General features: G+C 40.0%; 1 protein-coding gene across 1 annotated transcript in view; it reads left to right on the top strand.

The window, feature by feature from the left end:
- The first annotated feature begins 1,076 nt into the window (after window positions 1–1,076).
- The window catches only part of atp6v1ba (ATPase, H+ transporting, lysosomal, V1 subunit B, member a), a 56,846-nt gene continuing 36,403 nt past the window's right edge, over window positions 1,077–21,519 (top strand). The window contains exon 1 of the mRNA XM_042501954.1: window positions 1,077–1,292. Coding sequence (XP_042357888.1) covers window positions 1,184–1,292 — 109 coding nt within the window. The 5' untranslated portion in view covers window positions 1,077–1,183. The remainder of the gene's footprint in view (window positions 1,293–21,519) is intronic.

Raw genomic sequence — 21,519 nt, 5'->3', positions numbered from 1 at the left:
ATTTGTGACTCTAAATTGCCCTTAGGTGTGACTGTGAGCGTGTATGGTTGTCTGTCTATATGTGTCGGCCCTGCGATAGTCTGGCGACCTATCCAGGGTGTACCCCGCCTTCCGCCCGATGACAGCTGGGATTGTGCTCCAGCTCCCCCGCGACCCTTACGAGGACAAGCGGTTACAGAAAATGACTGACTGAAAATCCTGAAACTCCCAGTCCCTTTTATTAGCCAGGTGTGGCGACACATTTTGAGAAATAAAAGCCTGTCTCTATTATAAGCCCGGTTACCATGCAGTTCATTATTATGGAAGTTATTTGGCTACCAGCAGGGGCTAATGTTAGTTTGCTGCTTAGATTGTGCATAGGCTACACCTTGGAAGCACATCTGGAAAATGCAGCTGGGAGCGCCTGTGGCTGAAGGTGACATTGAGGAGCAGAGCGACCCCGTACCTTTAGCAGAAAAGTTAAAAATATTTCAGCTTTTATTCACAACCAAAAAAACACCAAAAAAACACAGCACAACACAGCAGCAAGAGAGGAGCGACCGACAGGCCTGCTGTAGGCTACCAAAGGGAAACAAGGGTTCTGCTTGCGTCGCTGCTTTAGCGATATATCTCTATGTGATCAACCCCTAAGATTCTCTATGATTCAGTCATTCAGTTCATACTGAAACCATGAGCAGCAAAAAAGACAGGAATACAGGCATATTAATCAAAATGCAAAAATTAGGTTTAAATAACAACTTGATTGTATTTCCATCTTTGCTGAGCAACAGTTTTGTGTGCAAGGAGAGTTTGTCCCATATAGATGCCTGTCCCAAGTACAAGCCTGTTTACTTCAGCGGTTTAAGCAAATAATAGCAAGGGCTTTTAACTTAAGTTTTGTGGTATTTGCATTTGTAATTATGTTGTTACATTTTGTAGGCTGCACCGTTCTCTGGGAATGTGCTTTGACTTTGTGACTGAAAAAAGTAATTCCAGATCTCTGCTTCTTCATATTTTGCTCTTGCGCGCACACAACATGCGCGCCCATGAGTCTACTCCATTCTCCCTCATCCCCTCTCTCCACCGAACATCCGGTTCTTCAGAGTCATATGACCAGCGCTCTGCTGTCATTTCTGTTAGCACTAGCTAGCAAAGCACACCGACTAACGTTAGCTTTGAAAGGTTTGCTCTTCTTCTCCCGACCATGACTGCACTGGTGGCAAACAGGGCAATGGACGTGAACGGCTTGGCAGCAGCAGCGAGGACACACACGCAGGCTGTGACCCGAAACTACATCTCTCAGCCCCGGCTCAGTGAGTACTGAGAACAGGCAGCTGGAGCTAGCTGCAGCTCAGCTACGAGCTAACAAGGTTGTTGTGCTGCATTCAATGTCAGGGTGACGATGAGGAAGAAGACTGGCTTGTCACAGTAATCCGTTAATGTCAAGCTTTAATCAGTAAAACACACCGAGAAAATGCCTTTCTTTTTACATTGTAGTTGGAAAAAAAGTTTAGCTAGAATCCAGGAAAGTAATGGTTTGTTTTCATTTCTATTATTGCAGGGAAGTTGGATTGCTGAATTCAATTTCAGTACATTTTCCGAAGTGGTGTTTTTTATTTCTTATTTACAGAAATACGTAAAGTTAGATTCCAGTACTAGGACTGTTGGTTTCCACGTTAGACATGTGTAAAACGTGTGCAGAGTGTGTTAGTGTTAAAGGAAAGAGTACAAATTATCAGCAATGGCTTTTCATAATGGTGTGTATTCCTAGTGACACTGAATGCAGCTACCCCTGGCTAGCTAACGTTACCTAACAAGCTCTGAAGCTAATCACGATCACACACAAGCTAACGGTAGTTGTTTTTTTGCGGCGACAACTAAATGCGTGTCAGTGCTGCATTTTAGTAGTAACGTCAAAACTGCCACCACCATTTGCTTTACACGTCGTGTTCATACAACTACACGTATGTTATGTGTCAAATAGCAAACCAGCTAAGCTAGCTGTGACTAACTAATAGCGGCTAGTCAGCGCAGAGTCATTGCCACACGTAACGTAAAATGCATCCATTAGTTTTACTTGTCATCGTATCAGTGTCACTGTTGTGATGACTACGCGCGAGCTCAGTGGTTCTACAGTCCACAGATGTATGATGTTAGCTAACGTTAGCTACATGTCACTAGCGCAGTGGATTAGCCAACAGAGCAGCGCGTCAGCTGACTGATGGCAGCCATGAGAATGAATGAGACACCGTGCACAGTGTTTTTTTTATTTCATGTGCCGAAAGGAGACTGGAAAATAGAAGCCAGAGTCTGCTGCATGTAGGGTACAGCGCCCTTCAGCCCTGGCCTTTAATGCGTGGCGCTGTAAGAAATGCTTTCCTGTGGACTGTTGGTAGCTGGAGCACTGTGAAGCTCAGACTGGTGACAGATGGTGATGATCGCTCATGTGATCGATCACATGAGCGCTGCAGCTAGCAGAGCTGCTGAGCAGAGCAGAAGAAGGGCAGTTTATAGCCTGATGGAAAGAAAAATACGTCTTTGTCACTTATAGCCCCAGTTGTTAAAAAATGCTTGGTAAAGTTTAGGAGAATATTGCAGAAAATATAGACTCACACCTATTGGTCTATGGACACATTTGATCCTCAGCTGTTTGCCAGATAGACACAGTTTTTTTTGTATAGTTATACCATAAAACTTCAATAAATAGCCCCATTATTTGCTTAAATAATTTACCTTCAAAAGTCTTATTTTGGGAGAGGTGTCTGCATGAGATGGGCTTTTAATTCCTTTTACACAAAACTGTTGCCCAGCAAAGATGAGAAATGCAAAAAGCAACAAAAGCAGAAATTACCCAAATATAAGGAAATTACCTGACCCCCCACCCCCCCACCAACAATTTAAGCAGCTAACTAAGGTAATCTCCAGCAGATAGCCAACAACCTGGTTTTATACATAAATATAATAATAAACTTTAATTGCACAGTATGTTTTATGCTGTTAACCATTTAAAACCTGAGTAAACTGGCTTGATTTCTTCATAACATGGGAAGAAGGCAGTGAGCATCCAAAGAAGAAATGGCCAGATAACGATCAAGGAATGAGTAAAAAGTACAAGAACATTATATGAAAATCAGTATTCAAAAAACAACAGCAAAGAAAAGAAAAAGAAAATATTTGGAGAAAGACCTTAAAATTATTATAGTTTTGTAACATGATTGTAAAGATGTCATTATGGTAATTATAAATATAGTTTTCCCTTGCTTTTTTTCTTTTTTCCCATGACATTTTCCCCTAAGCTTTTAAAAAACATTTTTCTATATGCAAATGGGCCTGTACTTGTATAGCGCTTTCCTAGTCTTATGACTAATCAAAGTGCTTTCACACTACATCACATTTACCCATTCACACACACATTCACACAATAGTGGCTGAGACTTGTGGCTTATTGTGTAACTTTGGTTAATTCATACTAAACCTTTAAGATGCCAAAGTCACACTGTAACACAAACAAACAAAGTGTTCAAGGCAGCAGTAGACCAGCAACTCCTGTGTTTGGTGATGTTAAATTACTGTTTTTCTCAATGGTGTCTGGCTCTAAAGAGTGATATAATGGCTCAACAGTCAGTCAAAAATAAAATTCAGACTCTGTCAGGAAGGAATGGAAAAATATGTCCCAAGCCTAATAATTTCATTCTCAGGAAATTATATTGGTTAAAAGAGTGTTGTTTGCAATTAGGACTGGGCGATATGGCTTAAAAATAATATTGCGATATTTAAAAGCAATATCACAATACACAATATATATCGCAAGATTTTTATATGCCCTTTGAATGAACTATCAAACTAGGACCCATGGTGCTTTTATTTTAAAGGACCCGGTTTGTCTTAGCCCGGAAGTGCCGATGTTTTTGCTGTGGGCTTGAAACCTCCGGTCGACAGTTGGATGTTAGCTTTAACAGACAGTTAAACAGACACTGTGGCATCTTTAACCGTGAGGATTCTTTCACTGTCAGCAGCAACAAACTGACGCCACTTCAGTTCATGTATTACTGGTTTTTGCAAGTCGCACTGGTGCTCCGTAGTCGCCGGTGGCTCATAAAAACAACACATTGTATGCTCAATGGTCAAGATAAAGTCATTTTATACATTGCACGAGAAACAAGCAGCAATACATAGAGAATATTTGATATATTGCCCAGCCCTATTTAAAATTGTTATTTTGTTACACTGAAATCTTCTCTCATAACTTCTAAATTTTTGTGTATATATAAACACAGTGTAACAGTTGAGGTTTTTACTATCAGCCTAATACTGTAAGTATGGAATAACTGAACTGATAATCAATATCTTCCTAATATCAAAACTGTTATTTGATCAAAGTTCATGTATCTGTTTTGATTATGTTAGCAATGGTTTTGATAACGTCCAAGTTTTAGATGAATGTCCTGCTGAGGGAATCATTAAACAGTATTATGTAAAGGGGCAAATGATTGCTCCATTGTTTTCCTATGTAAACAAAACAAAGGCATAGTTTCTATATCTTAATCTAGCTTGATGATCACTTTGATAAGTTGTTCATGTGGTGGTGTGCTATCTCGCCTGGCAGTGATCATGCATTTGGTCATTTGTGTGTGGGTGTGTTCATCTATCTGTCCACAGCTTATCTCACAAACTGCTGGACCCATTGGTCTAATACTTTGTTTGTATATTTATGGCTGTATGCTCTGAAACTTTTTATTGTTGAAGAAATTTACAATATTTGAAAACTATTAACTAAACTATATATGATTTTTATACTCTCATTGACTGCTGATTCCTCATGCCTCTTAACTGGCTGGAAGGGGCTGCATGTTTTTTCATAAATGTCTGTTGCAGGACACATTTCGTGGTGGCTCAAACACTCCCTTTTATAGAAAAGTTTTGTTTATTTGTAAACCACATTAATTCCAATTAAATGATGTAATCCTCTAAAGTTACACTTTAGAGGATTACATCAATATATATGTTTGGCTTGGTAAAATAGTAATATTCCATGCGTTTGTACCTTCCTGAAATTTATACAGTATATGTACTGTATGTATGTACTGTATATATACAGTATATGTCAGGGTATATGTGTGGCGCTGCCCCAAGGGCAAGTGTTCTTCTTACTTTCAGCCTTTCAGACAAATAATTACACAATAGAAACCCACAAAATGTTAAGAAAGTAATTTTCTCACAGCTATTTTTTCTTATAAACAGAGAAATACAACTGTACACCTTTTGAATTCAACTATCTTTCAGTCACTGAAGACTGAAGAGGCTTAATTGCCTTGTTAACTCACCATAAAACACACTTCATTCAAACTTGATGGAAACAAAACCAAACTCACCCAAACCATCTTGGTTTCTCATGTTAGTAATCTACTTAGTAAGTCCACTTTTCCAACAATCACCAGCTCAAGTTTGGTCCAAATAATCCTTAATTTACCAAGGTAGGTGTCAAATACATGCTGTTATTCCCCATCGTCTTTCTACCTGCTGGCTGCCGGTTGTTTACAGTCATATAACTTCTCTCTCCACCACGAGGTGTCGCTGTGTCTTTCAGCTCAGTTGACTCTTCCACCAGCAGAGACCGGAGACCGAGCTCTGGTAGTGCATGCTGTGCACTACATACAATGATTTTAATACTAAGAGGAGCACCTGTAATTATGACGGTATTGAAAAACATACTGCTAGGGATTTTTAGATATCCTGGTATACCGCTATGCCGTGGTACCACCTAAGCCTAATATGAGTTGAACTAGTCAGTTTGTTTTTGTTAATCTTTGACACCATCTTGACTGTAAGGGAGTCAGGAGGATCATTTTCAGTGGGGGCCACTGCACCACATTTTTTTTCATCTGCCACACTGTGATACCACACTGTGATAGTGTGATAGATGCCATAAATAACAATTACATTACAGTAATGACAAAAAGGAAAATGAAAGGGGGAGGGGTTACCATAAATTTTACCATAAATAACTGAGCAAAATAGTTAAATGTTTTCCTCTTTGGTCTGTTTTTGTTGTGTTTCTTGTTAATTCCTACTTTGTTGTGCTGTAGCCTAGTCCAGTTAGGAACGATGGTTCAAAGATTTGTGGCTGTGTTTTAGTCATCAAAAATACATTCATACTCAAAACTAAATTGTATCTATATTTCACATACAGTCCCTGTTCACAAGAAATCGATCCGCTCTGTGCAACATGATGTTGCTCCGACGAGGAGTGTTTTGTTATTATTATTAGCTTCTGGGATGCCACTGAAACAAACTGCGCTGTGTCTGCTGGAATTACAAGCATTGTCTGGAGTGGCTGCGAGCAGCCGGGGTGGCTGCTTAGACACCTAAGGGAGGTTTGTTCTTTACTGAGTGCTCTTTTCTAGTTGATCATTATATGGCCATGCTGATTACATTTTCCAATCAGCACAGATACTGACAAATTTTGGTGTTGTTTGGCACTTTGCTCTGTGGGCCTGATGTTGAGCCTTTACCATGACTTTGATTATGCTGTTGAACATGGCCCAAGCCACGAAGCCAGCAAGGTGATGGTTTTTCCTTTTGTGTAAGTGTCAGAGGCAAGCATGGACTAAAAGCCTTTTAGCAAACTAGAAGGAAATGACTTAATGGAACCTGGGCCATCTTGAGAGGTAAGCAAAGCACATGTAACATGTGATAAAACCCTTGACGTAAAAACATCTAACAATCCAACCTCTGAAATTCTCTAATTTTGTTGTAGCTGAATGCCTCACCTTTTTTCTCTGATCAAACACATTACTAAGCAGCAGCGGTACATTCTAATGTTGAGGCAGCAATTCAGAGCCAAATAATAATCTCAAATAACTGTCAAGAAACTCTTATGTGCTTTTCAAATTCTACAGGTGCTGTAGTTACAATATGTTTTGCATGTTTTTAAGCCCCTGCTTTTGGTTAGGGGTTATTTTTCCTTTAATGGCCCTTCTGCTTCTTTAAATGGAAGAGGCATGGGCCTGGGTCTGCAGGTGAAGTTTTATTGACTTGACTAGATGCAAAACCATAGAATTTACACAGAAATACGTGATGTATTACAGGTGCTGATCCAAATGCCTGTTTGCCAGAGCCAAGTGTGTAGCTCACCTTTGGTCCTGCTCAGCAGGTGGCTTTAGAAGCTAGGTCAGATGAGAGATAGACAGCCCACCACTATGCAGAGCAGAGAGTGCACTTCTAGGAAGGTTTCAGTGCTCTTTTTCAGTTCACAGTGCATAAGGGAATCGTGGAATATTATTCAGTGGTGTTGTAACTTATGAACTTCTTTGTTGCAGAGGAAGGTTGTCCTGTTCCTGTTTTAGGTGTAGCTTCCCCCTTTTTAGAGTGTGTGAATCACATTTTGTGCCAAACCAAACCCAGAGACAAACAAAGTAAGCATATGGACTCATACAGCCATTTTTAAAGACTTTAAATTATCAAATAAAGGAGGAGAGAGGAAATGGAGATAAGGAACCTTATCCTTAACCTGGTGTGTTTTTGGGGGCACTGAGGAACCTGCTGGCATTGGCCAAGCCCAATCACTGCAGAACTTAAAAAAATAAAAACTATTACCACAAATCCTGCTACATGTAATATTTTACTGTAACATGTTACTTCACTGACTGTAGGCAGTGGCAGAGGTACCATTAAAATTGCTGTGATTATTATTATTCTATGATAAATAAATCCAATTTTTAAGGGGCAAAGGTGCTCAAATAAAAATGCATTTTAATGATGAAACTTAACATTTTGTGCTTTCCAAAGACATCAAAAGGAATGTATGCCATTTTCTTCACTTCTCACAGAAAAGTAGCATTTTAATCCCATACTTTTCCTTTTTACTCTCAGTTGGTGCTGTAACTGCCCTTAGGAAGTACACTGAGCAGAAATATGAATGCAACACTTTTGTTTTTGCTCCCATTTTTCATGAGCTGAACTCAAAAGATAATTTCTCTCAAATATTGTTCACAAATCTGTCTAAATCTGTGTTAGTGAGCACTTCTCCTTTGCGGAGATAATCCATCCCACCTCACAGGTGTGGCATATCAAGATGCTGATTAGACAGCATGATTATTGCACAAGTGTGCCTTTGGCGGGCCACAATAAAAGGCCACTCTGAAATGTGCAGTTTTGCTTTATTGGGGGGTCTTTAGGGTCAGAAAACCAGTCAGTATCTGGTGTAACCACCATTTGCCTCACGCAGTGCAACACATCTCATTCGAGTTGATCAGGTTGTTGATTGTGGCCTGTGGAATGTTGGTCCACTCCTCTTCAATGGCTGTGTGAAGTTGCTGGATATTGGCAGGAACTGGAATGCCTGCCCATACCATAACCCCACCACCACCACGGGCCACTCGATCCGCAACCTTGACATCAGCAGACTGCTCACCCACGCCCTGAACAGTGAAAACCAGGATCCATCCGTGAAGAGAACACCTCTCCAACGTGCCAGATGCCATCGAATGTGAGCATTTGCCCACTCAAGTCGGTTCGTCGACGACGACAAACTGCAGTCAGGTCGAGACCCCGATGAGGACGACGAGCATGCAGATGAGCTTCCCTGAGACGGTTTCTGACAGTTTGTGCAGAAATTCTTTGCTTATGCAAACTGATTGTTGCAGCAGCTGTCCGGGCGGCTGGTCTCAGACGATCCTGGAGGTGAATATGCTGGAGGTGAACATGCTGGATGCGGAGGTCCTGGGCTGGTGTGGTTACACGTGGTCGGCAGTTGTGAGGCTGGTTGGATGTACTGCCAAATTGTCTGAAATGCCTTTGGAGATGGCTTATGGTAAAGAAATGAACATTCAATTCAAGGGCAACAGCTCTGGTGGACATTCTGCTGTCAGCATGCCAATTGCATGCTTCCTCAAAACTTGCGACATCTGTGGCATTGTGCTGTGTGATAAAACCGAACATTTCAGAGTGGCCTGGTATTGTGGCCAGCCAAAGGCACACCTGTGCAATAATCATGCTGTCTAATCAGCATCTTGATATGCCACACCTGTGAGGTGGGATGGATTATCTCTGCAAAGGAGAAGTGCTCACTAACACAGATTTAGACAGATTTTTGTTTGATTTCAGCTCATGAAAAATGGGAGCAAAAACAAAAGTGTTGCATTTATATATTTGTTCAGTATATGTACTGTTGCATGTGGTATGCACATAACAGGGACATACTAAAGGGGGAAAGGTTCAGTGGTATTATGGTTTGGTACGATTTTGGTATAGCAAAAAAGCAGAAATGCTTGAGAAATTTCCTTGATTTTTAATTTTTTTTAATGTTCTTTTAATTCATTTGTTATTACAACTTACATCATAAAATAGGATATTTGTTTTACTTTGAACAATGGTGGGATTATATTTAAATGACCCATCTTCTAGGGTGTCTTCCTGGCAGTGTAGAAGCTCTCTATTAAACACAATTTGCACAGTGTATTTTCAACTCAGCATATCGTTCGTTTGTAATACGCACTGAAACAAGAGCTTTGTACTGAACAGTTCAATAAGAGCACATGTATTGTTACACCCCCAGACATACTACATGGCGCTAACATTGCCCCCTGAATGCTGACTGTCTTGTTCATTTATCTGTTGCTATGGAGATTCAACAACGTGCCATTCCCAAGCTCGCCAGAGATGGAGTTCAACCTGGAGAGCTCTGCTGTTACTTGACAATCTGTGCAGTTTAACTTTTAAGTTATTATTGCACACACAGTGGATTCCAATATGCAGTTATATTTATGACAGTAAAGTTGCATTTGCACTTCTCTGTCATTGTTATTTTTACAGTTATGTCTTTTAATAGATGGTATCTTTCAGATTTTTTTGTTCACCTAAACAATTTGTATTCCTATTATTACAGTTTAACTGGTCATCAGTCACTTGAATGTGCTCTCATCCGTCATTGTGGCTTCCGTTAGCTGTTAACAAGCTGTCATCTGTCTGCTTTTCAGTTGATGTAACATATCGTCCACTGTGCAAAGAATTGTGGGTCAAAATAGCTGGAAGAGTATGCTGATTTGCAAGCTGAAAAAATGCCACTGGATGCAGTAGCTGCTATTTTTGGCTTGCTGCATTTGACACACTATGTATTAGGACATGCTGAATTATTTTCTGGCACACTAGGTAGTATGGTAGTACAAGTATTTGAACGCACGCAAGCATTTTACAAATTTACAGCCGTTACTGTGTAATTAATATGCTTTGCACTGTGCACCAGTGTAGCTATTAGATATTTTGATGTGAGACTGTTTTTTTTGTAATTGCTCCATTTCATGGTGTCTCTAAGATCAACTCAAGATAACGTCACTAGGTGGGTTTCTCCTACAGATTTGTGCAAAATCAAAGCAATACTTTTGAAAAACAATAAAACTTAATAGTGAGATGACTGAGTGATGTTCTGTGACTTCTCCTCTGGTGATAACATTCCAAGAAGCATTGCGATGCTGATGATGTCCAAAACATCAGCAGCTTTATTTCTATTGCAGCCACCACACTAGCCATCATTATTTCAAATCCAAGGCCATGTAGGCATGTTATGGAGCCATAATGGAAAGACAAGCTCATTATACGAGGGAGCGGCCACGTATGAGGGAGGTGATAGTCCACGATTTTACAGAGGAATTGTGAATTCAAAACTTCAGGATGATCCGCTCAACTTTAGAAGAGTTATGTGATGCAATAACAGCTCTTATAGTGCCTGCTGCATCATGAGGGAGTACATAGCCATAGCATCATGTGACCTAGAAAAGCCAAAAAGTGTTTTCATTGCAGTTTTGACAAAATGCTTTTATAATTGCCTGAAACCTCATGCAGCTGTAAAGACTATAATAAATGGGGGGCAATAAATGGGAGTATTTTCAAAATTAACTCGTTTCAATTGGGTATATTATTGCAGTCTCATACTCGTCTGATGATGAGTAACCTGATCTTCATATGTAAAATTAGTGGAACGGTCCATTAAAAGAACACAAACAGTCAGGAAGAATAGCTTTCTGAAATAACATGACTAGTCAGGAATTGATTGAAGCAGTACTGGAGATAGAATGAGTCCTCTGTCATGCTTGCTATGAGCTTTGTTAGAATGTCTCCGAATGAAGAGCTGACAGCTTACAGATCACAATCAGACATGTCCCTGCTATGTTACAGCAATGCATAACCTCAGTGTGTAGGAAATCACACAGACTTTGTTCAGTATAGCCAGTTGCCTTGCATCAGTCTATAAGATCACAACTTTGAGTTGGTTTGTCACTACCTTGTTGACTTGACAGAGCTCTAAGAGAGGCAGCTATTGAAAAGCCACTCGAAGACAGAGCAGGAAAATAAACAAATAAAGAAAATTCTCATCAGACCAAGTCTTTTCTTTTAAGAGGCCTTTGTCTCTCTCATGTCAAATGCGACAAAAGCTATTAGCCCACGAAATGGCTGGTCTTTGTTTTAGTAGTGCATTCTGTCATTTAGTGCTATGAAAAGACATAGAGCAAGGCACTATACTTCTTTGTGAAGATTTAATTAATGGTAATAATGTAGTCACGATAAACAAATGTCTCATCTGTCACCATGAAAGTGATTTCTATAAAATCAATGTTATTTTTGTAACAGTTCTATAATCCACATTCTAATTAGGCTTAAGCAGCTAGTTTGTCAGTCGAAAAAAGACTTTCCCGTGGGCGTTTGCCATTCTTTTCATAAAAGAACATTAAAATGTAGGCTAAGGATTTGACACCATTTCTGTCTGTTGCATGAACAGAAACCAATCCACATGAACAGCACACTTGTTTTGCTGACTGCTCTTAATTAATTTCCTGACATTCTCCATCTTAAAAATGGGTGGGTCATTAGCAAAGCAAGTGTGCATTGTCTAATAAAAAAAATTCCCCTTGGCATTGTATCAGTCCATCATTTCCATAGCAGCAGCCAGCCCAGTGTAGGGCTGGTTCTCTAAGTGCTTCAGCCTTTTTATGGGCTGACATTCAGTAGGCGATAAAGTGGTACCAGGGCACATACAAGTTTTTTTTTTAATCTTCATCATAGTATTTTTTTCTCTTGTAATGCAATATAATTTCCCTTACGCCCCCTTCCCCAAAAACTAATAATCTTTTCATTGAAACCTCTACTTTTGCTTCCTTTTTTTTTATCTTTAATATTTTATCTACCAAAGCTCTCTAAACAGGAGGAAATATTGTTGCCCCTTACTATACCTAATCCTCAAATAGTATGCACTTTTAATTTAACCTGTCACAGGCTTGGGTGATGTGAAATATTTCATATCTTAGTCCTTTGCTGAAAATCCACGAGGAAATTCCTTGTCTTAAATAAAAGCCCTCTATTTTTCATACAATACAGCTGTACACCTTCTGAATTCAACCTTCAAAACACCTCATTCAAACTTGATGGGAACAAAATAAAACAGCCAAACCGTCTTGGTTTCTCTTGTCAGTAAGTCCACTGTTCCAACAATAACCAGCTCTTGTTTGGTCCAATTAAATCCTTAATTCACCAAGTTAGGTGTAAAAACATGCTGTTATTCCACACAGTCTCTCTCTGCCTGCTGGATGCAGGCTGTTTACAGTCCTGTAACTTCTCCCTCCACCACTAGGTCTCACTGTGTCTTTCAGCTCAGCTGCCTGTTCCACCAGTAGAGACCAGAGACTGGGCTTGAGTGGTGTGTGCTGTGCACTTCATACAATGAGTTTAATAGAAAGAGGAGTGCCTGTATTTATGACAGTATTGAAAAACATACCTTTAGGATATCTATATACCCTGGTATACGGTAATACAGTGATAGAATGGAACGTATGAGTATGTCTTTATTGTCATTGCACAAGTACAAGGAAATTAAAAGGCAATCCTTACAGTGCAAAAGAGATATCAAAAACTACAAAAAGGGAAAAAATCTAAACAAAACTCTCACTTTTGTCACTAACCTTCTTTATGGGCAGTTAAGTTTCCTGGTACTTGACAATAGCTTTCAATATCCAGGAAGTAGTACAGTAAATTAATCACTTTGGACAATTAATCAGCACCAATAGGACGTTTTACAAACTATCATTATCTGACTTGGCTGCATGGCTGCACAGCCTCCACCATTTACACAGGGATATATGGACATCCAGACTGGAGCTGAAGAAGGGTGGATAGTGTTGAATTATCAGTGAGTGCACCTCCAGAGATAGTCACTCCCTTCTGCTTCTGACCATGTCTCAGTTTATTTATTTAGTCAGTTTTAACATGGATTTACATGACTTTTTGTCTGGACCATAACAACTGGTCCAGTGCTGTCACTCTATTGACCCTATTTAGAAAATCTATAGTGCATGGTCTAAAACGCATGGCGCAAATGCGTTTGGGGCGTGCTGAAGTCCATTTTGCTAGTTAAATGGCGGATAGTCATGGCGCCAGGTGTGGTGCACGGCACAGAGGGTTTGTATTCAGACTCTTAATTAGTCATCGGTGTGTTTTGGGCGGAACGTGAATTAACCAGTCTGTGTGTCAGCTCCCATTCCATTTAAAAGCCAGGTGCACCAGGAATTGGCAGATTGCGAAATGACGGATTTGGCGAATTATAGATGTGAGAGTTTTTCTTCTACAGAAACCGACCTGCTCAATTAAATCATTTTTTGGAACCTCCAGAACGGCCTTACAATGCAGAAAAGTGTACAGTGATGTGAGGAGGAGGAGGGGTTAACAAAGCTCGCCGCCCAGCATAAAAATCAAGCAGAATTGGCAGGAGCTGATCTCTCAGTACGCGTGTTGCTGCTGGCATATTTGGGCTAACTGGCATAGACACACACAATTCAGCCTCTCGCCTTCCTACGTCCAGTAATGTGCCTTCATTTATGTCCAAGAGACATCCATGATGCATATCAATGTTGTGCAATACACAACATGCCACAAAGAATGCTCCGACTTTGAGGGCTGTATTGTGATTTCCTCCTGACTTATCCAAACATCTGATCCTCATGCAGGTGCATCTTGCTATCTGAATAACTCGCCATTTAAACAGCAAGAATCAGACTGTGCCTTTGACTTCAGACCAGCTTTTATTTGGGCAATGCTGGCCACTTCCTGTTTCAAATTAAGACCCCTTGATTTAAAATAAAAGCCCCCCTAATCTTTCATACACAATCTGGCCAGATACAAGGTTTTGACCTAGCCCTGTTTTTTTATGTTTTATGAATCATTCAGTAAGTTTTGTGAGTATTTTGAAAACGCAAAATTATTTCACTGTGAAGTGTCTTGTTTCAAAGTACATTTGAACTCTTTACTGATTACAAATTTCTCAACAGTAATTCAAATACACATTTCAAATATATGTAACAGAAGTTCTGCCCATCTCCAATCACCATTTTGTATTGAGGCTTCATACATGGAGTCAAGTTGATGTCACTGTGTATCTGGAAATCACAGGTTGACTTTTAGGGAAAACATTTGCTGAAGAAATAAAAATCACTCCCTCTGATTATTATGGTTAGTTTAAGGTTAGGTTTATTTAGTTATGTATGACTTTGACTTAGATGTTCCAACACTGTCAAAACATTTTGTCAGGGGGCAGAGAGATATCGGCCGATTTATCGGCTTTTCCCTGCTCCAAACTATGTCAGCCTTTAAAAATCCAGTATTGGTTGACCTCTAATCCTCTTTATGTGAGTCCGTGTACTGGAATCAGGGCTTCTAGGATATTGGAAGCAGTGGGGTTTTAGCTAGGAGTGGTTCCCATGAACAACACATTCAAAAAACCCATTGACTTTGAGGCGAGGAAACGGAAGGTGCTGAAATGCTAATTCATTTCCAGGTTTTAGGATTCATTACTAGAGTTATTTATACTCCACTGCTTAGTCCAGGCTTCAGTGTGAGAGTATTTTATGCCATTTTGAACATCTTAATGTTTTAAAACATGAAGCGTGTATGTACTAGTATATGTAATTTGTAATAAAGCCTATAGTTTTGTCCCAGGTCAGAATGATAAAAAGCTTTATGAAGTGAGCAGGTGACCTGTTGCGCCAAAATGTGCCTCAGTCACAGCAAATGGCTGTGAATTGTTTTTCTGTCAAAACCCATGCTTCTAGTTATTGTAACCATAGCACTCTGCTACTTGTAATGAAACCGTTACGTTCCTCTACTATACCACCCGCCAGCAAAAAGGCCCTGCTGACAAGACACTTTGCTCACAAATTTGCTCCAGGTTAGAGCTTGATTACATTTCCTAACAATCAGTGCAGTGAGGTAGGTAGTCCTCTTAACGTGGACTACCTGTGTAAATCCAGGTAAGAGTAACCCCATCTCATTTTTTGGGGTGTCAAAACACAGATTGGCTGGTTATTGGTTGGAAGACGTGTGTCTGTTCTGGGAGCTGTACTCCTCCTGTTTAAAACTTATTCCTAGATGTGCTTTTGTATTCAAAAGCAGATTTCTTTTTCACTATGTAAATGAAATATTTGTCCTTTCTAAAACTCTTAAACAAATAATGGTTGGTATTACTGTGTCACTGCTTTTTCTATTTAGCAAGTCTCAGGGATAAGTTCATATTATTTGGTATGACCTTGATGTTAATGTTTCTGTCAAAGCTTTCCAAAGTCTCATTTAACTGAAATCTTTGAGATAATAAAGAAATAGTGACAGAGAGAAAAGCTTGTTCTATCTCAAATCATTTTCATCAGCTCATAAAATGAAGCAGTGATGGCTACTGACAGATTTGGTATTATGCAGAGTGAACAGAATAAGTGTTATGTACTCAGATGTATGTTTTTGCTGAGAAAACCAGACAGACTGAATGAATGGGCTATCACAGTGAAAGGAGTGTTTAAATAGGGAAAACCTTAATTGCTCTGAAGGCATTATTAGAACACCAGATGTAAAACAGCAAAATGAGATCATGGGATGCCATGACTTAAACTGATTGCCTTCCTAGGTTTAAAATTGTACAGCATTTTGCCTTTTTTTAAAAGATTTTTTTGGGGTGTTTTGCCTTTAATTGGCAGGACAGCACAAGTGTGAAAGAGGGAGAGAGGGATGACATGCAGCAAAGGGCTGAGGCCAGTATCGAACCTGTGGCTGCTGCGGCGAGGACACAGCTTCTATACATGGGGCGCCCACTCTAAAAACTGAGCCACTGGGCGCCCCAGTATTTTGCCTTTTAATCCAGACACTACACACTTATACTCAACTGGAATACTACCTGGTCTAAGATTTAAAATGTCCGTGTAAAGTGATAATTAAAATGTGTTCTGAGTTTGTCACATCACCGAAAGATATGTTATTAGACACCTGACCAAATTTGAAAGACCAAAAAATCGCTTGGTTTTTTGAAACGCTTGGGAGCGTGTCCGCTGGAGGAGCGGAGGCCACACCCAATCGTGGGACTATGCTAATGATGCTTCTCCTTTTTATACTGCTACATTGTCAGGGGTGGGGTTATGCTGAGTATAGCTCCATTGCATCATCAAGCTGTGGTTTTAGGCCTGCCTAAAAAAATCTTAAAACAGGAAAATGGTGAAAAAACAGTCAACCATCTAACTTCACAATTCGGTACTATATAGTAAAGGGTCTTTGTAACATGTTTTCAACAATCAGTTTCCAACATTTACAATGTGTTTTGAAACAAATCTCTGAATTCACTTTACACAGACTTTAAGCCCCTCTGTAAGACCTCTCCAGTGGGATATAATTCAGAAGTCATCCATGTGATTGCATATGATATTGTGCTGAAGTGGTCCATATTACCAGAAAGATAAGCAGTTGAATTACCACAAACTATTTGACTGATTAACCCATTAGACCTCAGTTATAGTCCATTTATCCTATGCAGGCAAACCAAAAAACAGTAGTGCACTCCTGTAGTGTATGTTTTTGACTTTGCGACAAGGTCAAGGTAAAATTTATTTATATAGACTATGACTGAGCGTCCAGTATCCCAGATGCAAACATAGAGTTTGCCCCCCTTACCCGGCTGGAGTCCTGCCCTCTGTCCGTCCACTCATCAAGTCCAACAGCACAATTTGGGTTCCAACGATGTGGCCGCATCTCTGCAAAGATTTGGGCACAACAGTCTTGCCAGTCGGAGTCCTGTTTTGTCCATTCCACTCCTGCTATATGCTGAGTATTGTGCTGACATATATAGCAATATACTGTGATTTATTATTTTTTTTAACTGCAAAATATGTTGCAAAAGGAAAACATTCCCAACATCAAGACACAGGGTGCAGTTTATTGCACCATATGTACAAGAAGATAAGTAGAAAATAGAAGGGCAAGACATTTCTGCTGACCACCGACCTGGTGCATACAAGGGTTGCGCTTCCAATAAATTCATAGAAATTACATCTATGGTTGATTTTCATTCTTACTGGACCTTTAAAAAAGTAACAGCCCCAATATGGATTTTGTCAACCATATTTTATACTGTAGTTGCTCTATTATGGGGGTCTCTCCTTGGTCAGTGTGATGAGGAATGATTTAGAGGAGTCTCTCAACATTAAAATTGCATTTGAAAACAATGCAAACTAACGATGTCAGTTTAGTTTAATTTGCTTTTGAGGCTGACACCCATTAAGTGGTTACTAACTGGTTAATAAAAAAAAAAAGAGGTAAAATACAAGAAAATACAGAAGTCTTTCGTTGAGGTGGCAGAATGCGTTGCTGCCAATTTAATGTGCCCACCCTCTGGACTCCTACCAGGTCACCCCAGTGAATAAGCAGCTTCATTTTGAGCTACAAAACTCCCTCAGCATTATTGTTAGCACCATTAGCCTTGCTAACACTGCTGAAAGCACTAACAGAGCTAACAGTGATAACATAGGCAACAATGCTAAAGGTGTTTTATGGCTCAAAACAGAGCCTCTAAGGGTCTGTGTCTGAAAGTCTTGAAAGTGGTGGCAGGACACTGGGGAGCGCTTAATCCCACCTCTTCAGAAAAACAGTGTACTGCGTATGGATTTTGTTTCAATGACAACAATATCTCGACATTGGTGCAACTCTTCACCGGCCTTTCTGCTACCACGGATGGGCTCCTCTGTCTCTCTGTAGATTAGCTTAAAAGCAGCAGTGACGTTACCAGCGGTTCTCTGAAATGTTTAGAGGTTTTCATTTCAGTGCACTTGAAGCGGTCAAACAAGAAAGGGTTAGCACTCTGAGGAAAGATGCCAGACATGGCACTTTTTGTCCAGGCAGCCGCATGCAGCCACCCAATCCTCATAGGGAACAACTGAAAAAGATGCTAAAGCTAAGAAGAAAACACTGTGTGGACAAGGGCTGTACGCGACTGCGATTTATGCCAGTCAGATTTGGCTGCACCATACAAATATTTGATGATTCCTGTTGTTTTCCATACAAAGTTTTAAAGTTTGAATGTGCTCAGCAGGACGTTCACTGTGACAACAGCATTCATAAAATGTAGTAAACAAGCTAAATGCGCTAACAACGGGTTGCAAATATACAACACCCATTTTTTGCTGCCACTTGATATCAAACAAAAGTCAGAGACTGTGTCCTATTAAGTTGCTGCGAATGTAAATTTGCCATTTCTAAACAGAAGGTCTCTCTTCTCCTCTGTGCCGCTTTCTGTTTTTCTGCATCTCCCTGTACCAAAGAGTAGCATGAAAGTCAAGAGCACTCACTCTGCAGCAAAATCTGTGTGTGAACCAAATCGTCCCTAGGAGGTTTTTGCATGGGGTGGGGGGCAGCTCGACTTGAAGCAGTGTCAGTCCACTGAGGCTCTCCAACTGATGGTTCTGATCTTCGACTTTGACGGCAGCTCTAATGTGGACACAGCCCCTTACCGACCGGGGCACCCTAGGAAAAACTGGAGAATGAGCACAATGTTTCCCCAGCAACGCTGTTTGGTCAGGACAGCCTTATTAGCAGTAATTGCTGAATGAGGTGCGCTGCTAGTCAGCTAGCTCCTGACAGACATGGGTGGGGTGCAGTAAACTGAAGAGTGGCAAAATTAACCTAATGACTGAAATGTGTAACTGGTCACAAATATCCGTGGCGGTTAACCGATTAATGGTTACAGATATGTTGCACAGGTTTGTTTTGGGCCCTGTGATTGACAGTGTTATGCCATTTTTGGAAAGAACGGCTTTGATAATAGTGTGGTGCTGCGACTACAAACCATCAGCTGTGAATGAAAACGTGACGGCGACAGCATAGAAAAAGGCTGAGGGGTCTTAAGTATTATAACTCACCGTTACATGTTTTTGGCTGTGTGTGTGTGTGTGTGTGTGTGTGCGCACGCGTCTGTGTCTGTGTTGGGTGAGGGCTGGTTGTAGGTTTGAGGCAATTAGCATTCCCATGTCCAGTGGGGCTGTGGGAATCCCTTGAAGTAGAGGCTAAGACGTGATTGTGAGGCTGCACATCACAGCAGCCACTGCTTTGTAGCGCTCATTTATTGTCAGAAGGATGATGCGCCCCCATCTCCATCCCAGCTCTGACCTCCCGCCTCCCCTCAAGTTCCCCCCTCTTTCAGCTGGGAAATTGAATTGTGTTGGAATGCTCTGTGCCTCTTTTCTCTGGCACTTGAATGGGCTCTTTAGTATTTCACACCAAGGTGTCCTTCAGGGTGCGAGGTCAGGCTACCAAAACAGCTTCTAGTGGCGGATTAGGACCAATTAACATCTTTGTACACAAAGGGCTCTGGCAGCTGAACAGGCTGCAGGGTGACCCACACTGCTGTTGCATGCCAAGCCAGGGGACCGCTGCACTTGAGCTGAAGTAGCAAAAGAGGGGTGGAGAAAGTTTTCCAAACCTAATGGGAAATGTAGCTACTTCACACCTCATGGCCGTATAGCCCATTGAGTGATTGTTATCTTGTGAAATGAGAGAGCAAATCACTTCTTTATCATCACAGTTGTACGTAAGAGGGTGCCATGAATTTTTTTTCATAATGATGGGCTACTATATAGGGCCAGGGTTAGGCCTTTAATCCCTCTGGAACTTCCCATTCAAATTTTATACACACTTCAGACTCTGTGCAACCAAATGGCTGATAAAGAAAAACGATGATGGAACAGATGATGTAGTTTATGCTGCACTTGACATTACCTCATTTCTTCATGTAGTTGGTCAAATTTTTAACCTGGAGTCCAACGATTACAAGAATTTTGAGGTCAGTGCCAATCAGAGAACCCATTGGCTATCTGTCTGACGATAATTCAGCCTCTGGAGGCAACAGCCGAGATTTCAGGGGTTCAGGCTAAGACTTCTTCTACCCTGTGCAGGAAATTGTTAGCAGTTCAATTAGCAACTTGAGAGTTTCAAAAATTATATATAGGTAATACATTTTTCCCATACATTCATTTATTTGTGGTGGTCTGCCACAATTAAAAAAACCTGCCACCTGAATAGATTTTCTATTTTTGGAGCTGGACTGTTCATTAGGAGCACCACCTATACATATATATATATATATATATATATATATATATTACCTTATATATATATATATATATATATATATATATATATATATATATATATATATATATATATATATATATATATATAATATATAAACAAGAAAGGGAAATTAAAAAAAAATAAAATCTAATTAAAGCAAAAAACAAATCAATTCTGTTATTTTGTTTATATATAGATATATTATTTTGCAAAAAAACTAGGATTTTGTTAAAAAAAAAACTTAAACATATGAGAAAATACCAGTGTGTGTGTGTGTGTGTATATATATATATATATATATTATATATCATGCGATCTCTGCGGGTCGCATGATGCAGCAGCAGAATGTAAGGCACATTGAAAGTAAAATTCAATTGTTTATTTTGCTGGATCATTAATTATTCACCCCAGGAGTCACAAACTGAGAGAGAAAATAAACATCAATCATTTCTTGAGCACTTTTGAAGCCTGTGCCTGTAGGCCTGTAGGGCTGTGTTGTGTGATATGGCTTTGAAATAATATAACAAAATTTTTAGGCTATATTGTGATACACAGTATATATCTTGATATTTTGAAATATCCTCTAAACTAATGTGAACTACAAAAATACTAAATTAACAAATGAACTACAGTTACAATGAAGTCAAATAAACTACTGATATAATGAAGTAAAATACTGTAAAGCTCTGTTATGATAACATTCTATAAAGTATTGTTATAATTAAAAATGGAACCCATTGTAGTTTTATTTTGAAGGACCTGGCTTGTCTCAGGCAGGAAGTGTTCATGTTTTAGCTGTCAACTTGAAGCCTCTGGTCAACAGATGGAGGCTAGCGTTAGCAGGCAGTTACTGCAGTGCCTTTAACTTTGAGGTGTATTCACTGCAAGCTTGAAATAAGTCAAGTCACTCTGGTGCTGTGGTCACAAAATGTGGTTAGATTGTTGCAGTGGTAGCTCACAGATACAAAAATATGTGCCTCACCTGCTCACACTACAGCCACTACCACTAATTAAGTTAGAGTGTTACTGTGGCACTGTTAAACTTGATGATTCATTCACATATATTAATAGAAGGGCTGTCAGCGTTAATGCGTTCATCATGGTGCGATTAAAGTCTGTACA

The sequence above is a fragment of the Plectropomus leopardus genome, chromosome 15 (assembly GCF_008729295.1).
Source record: "Plectropomus leopardus isolate mb chromosome 15, YSFRI_Pleo_2.0, whole genome shotgun sequence".
Lineage (NCBI taxonomy): Eukaryota > Metazoa > Chordata > Actinopteri > Perciformes > Serranidae > Plectropomus > Plectropomus leopardus.
Note: the sequence above shows the minus strand (reverse complement) of the source record. Positions and strands in the feature narration are given on the sequence as shown.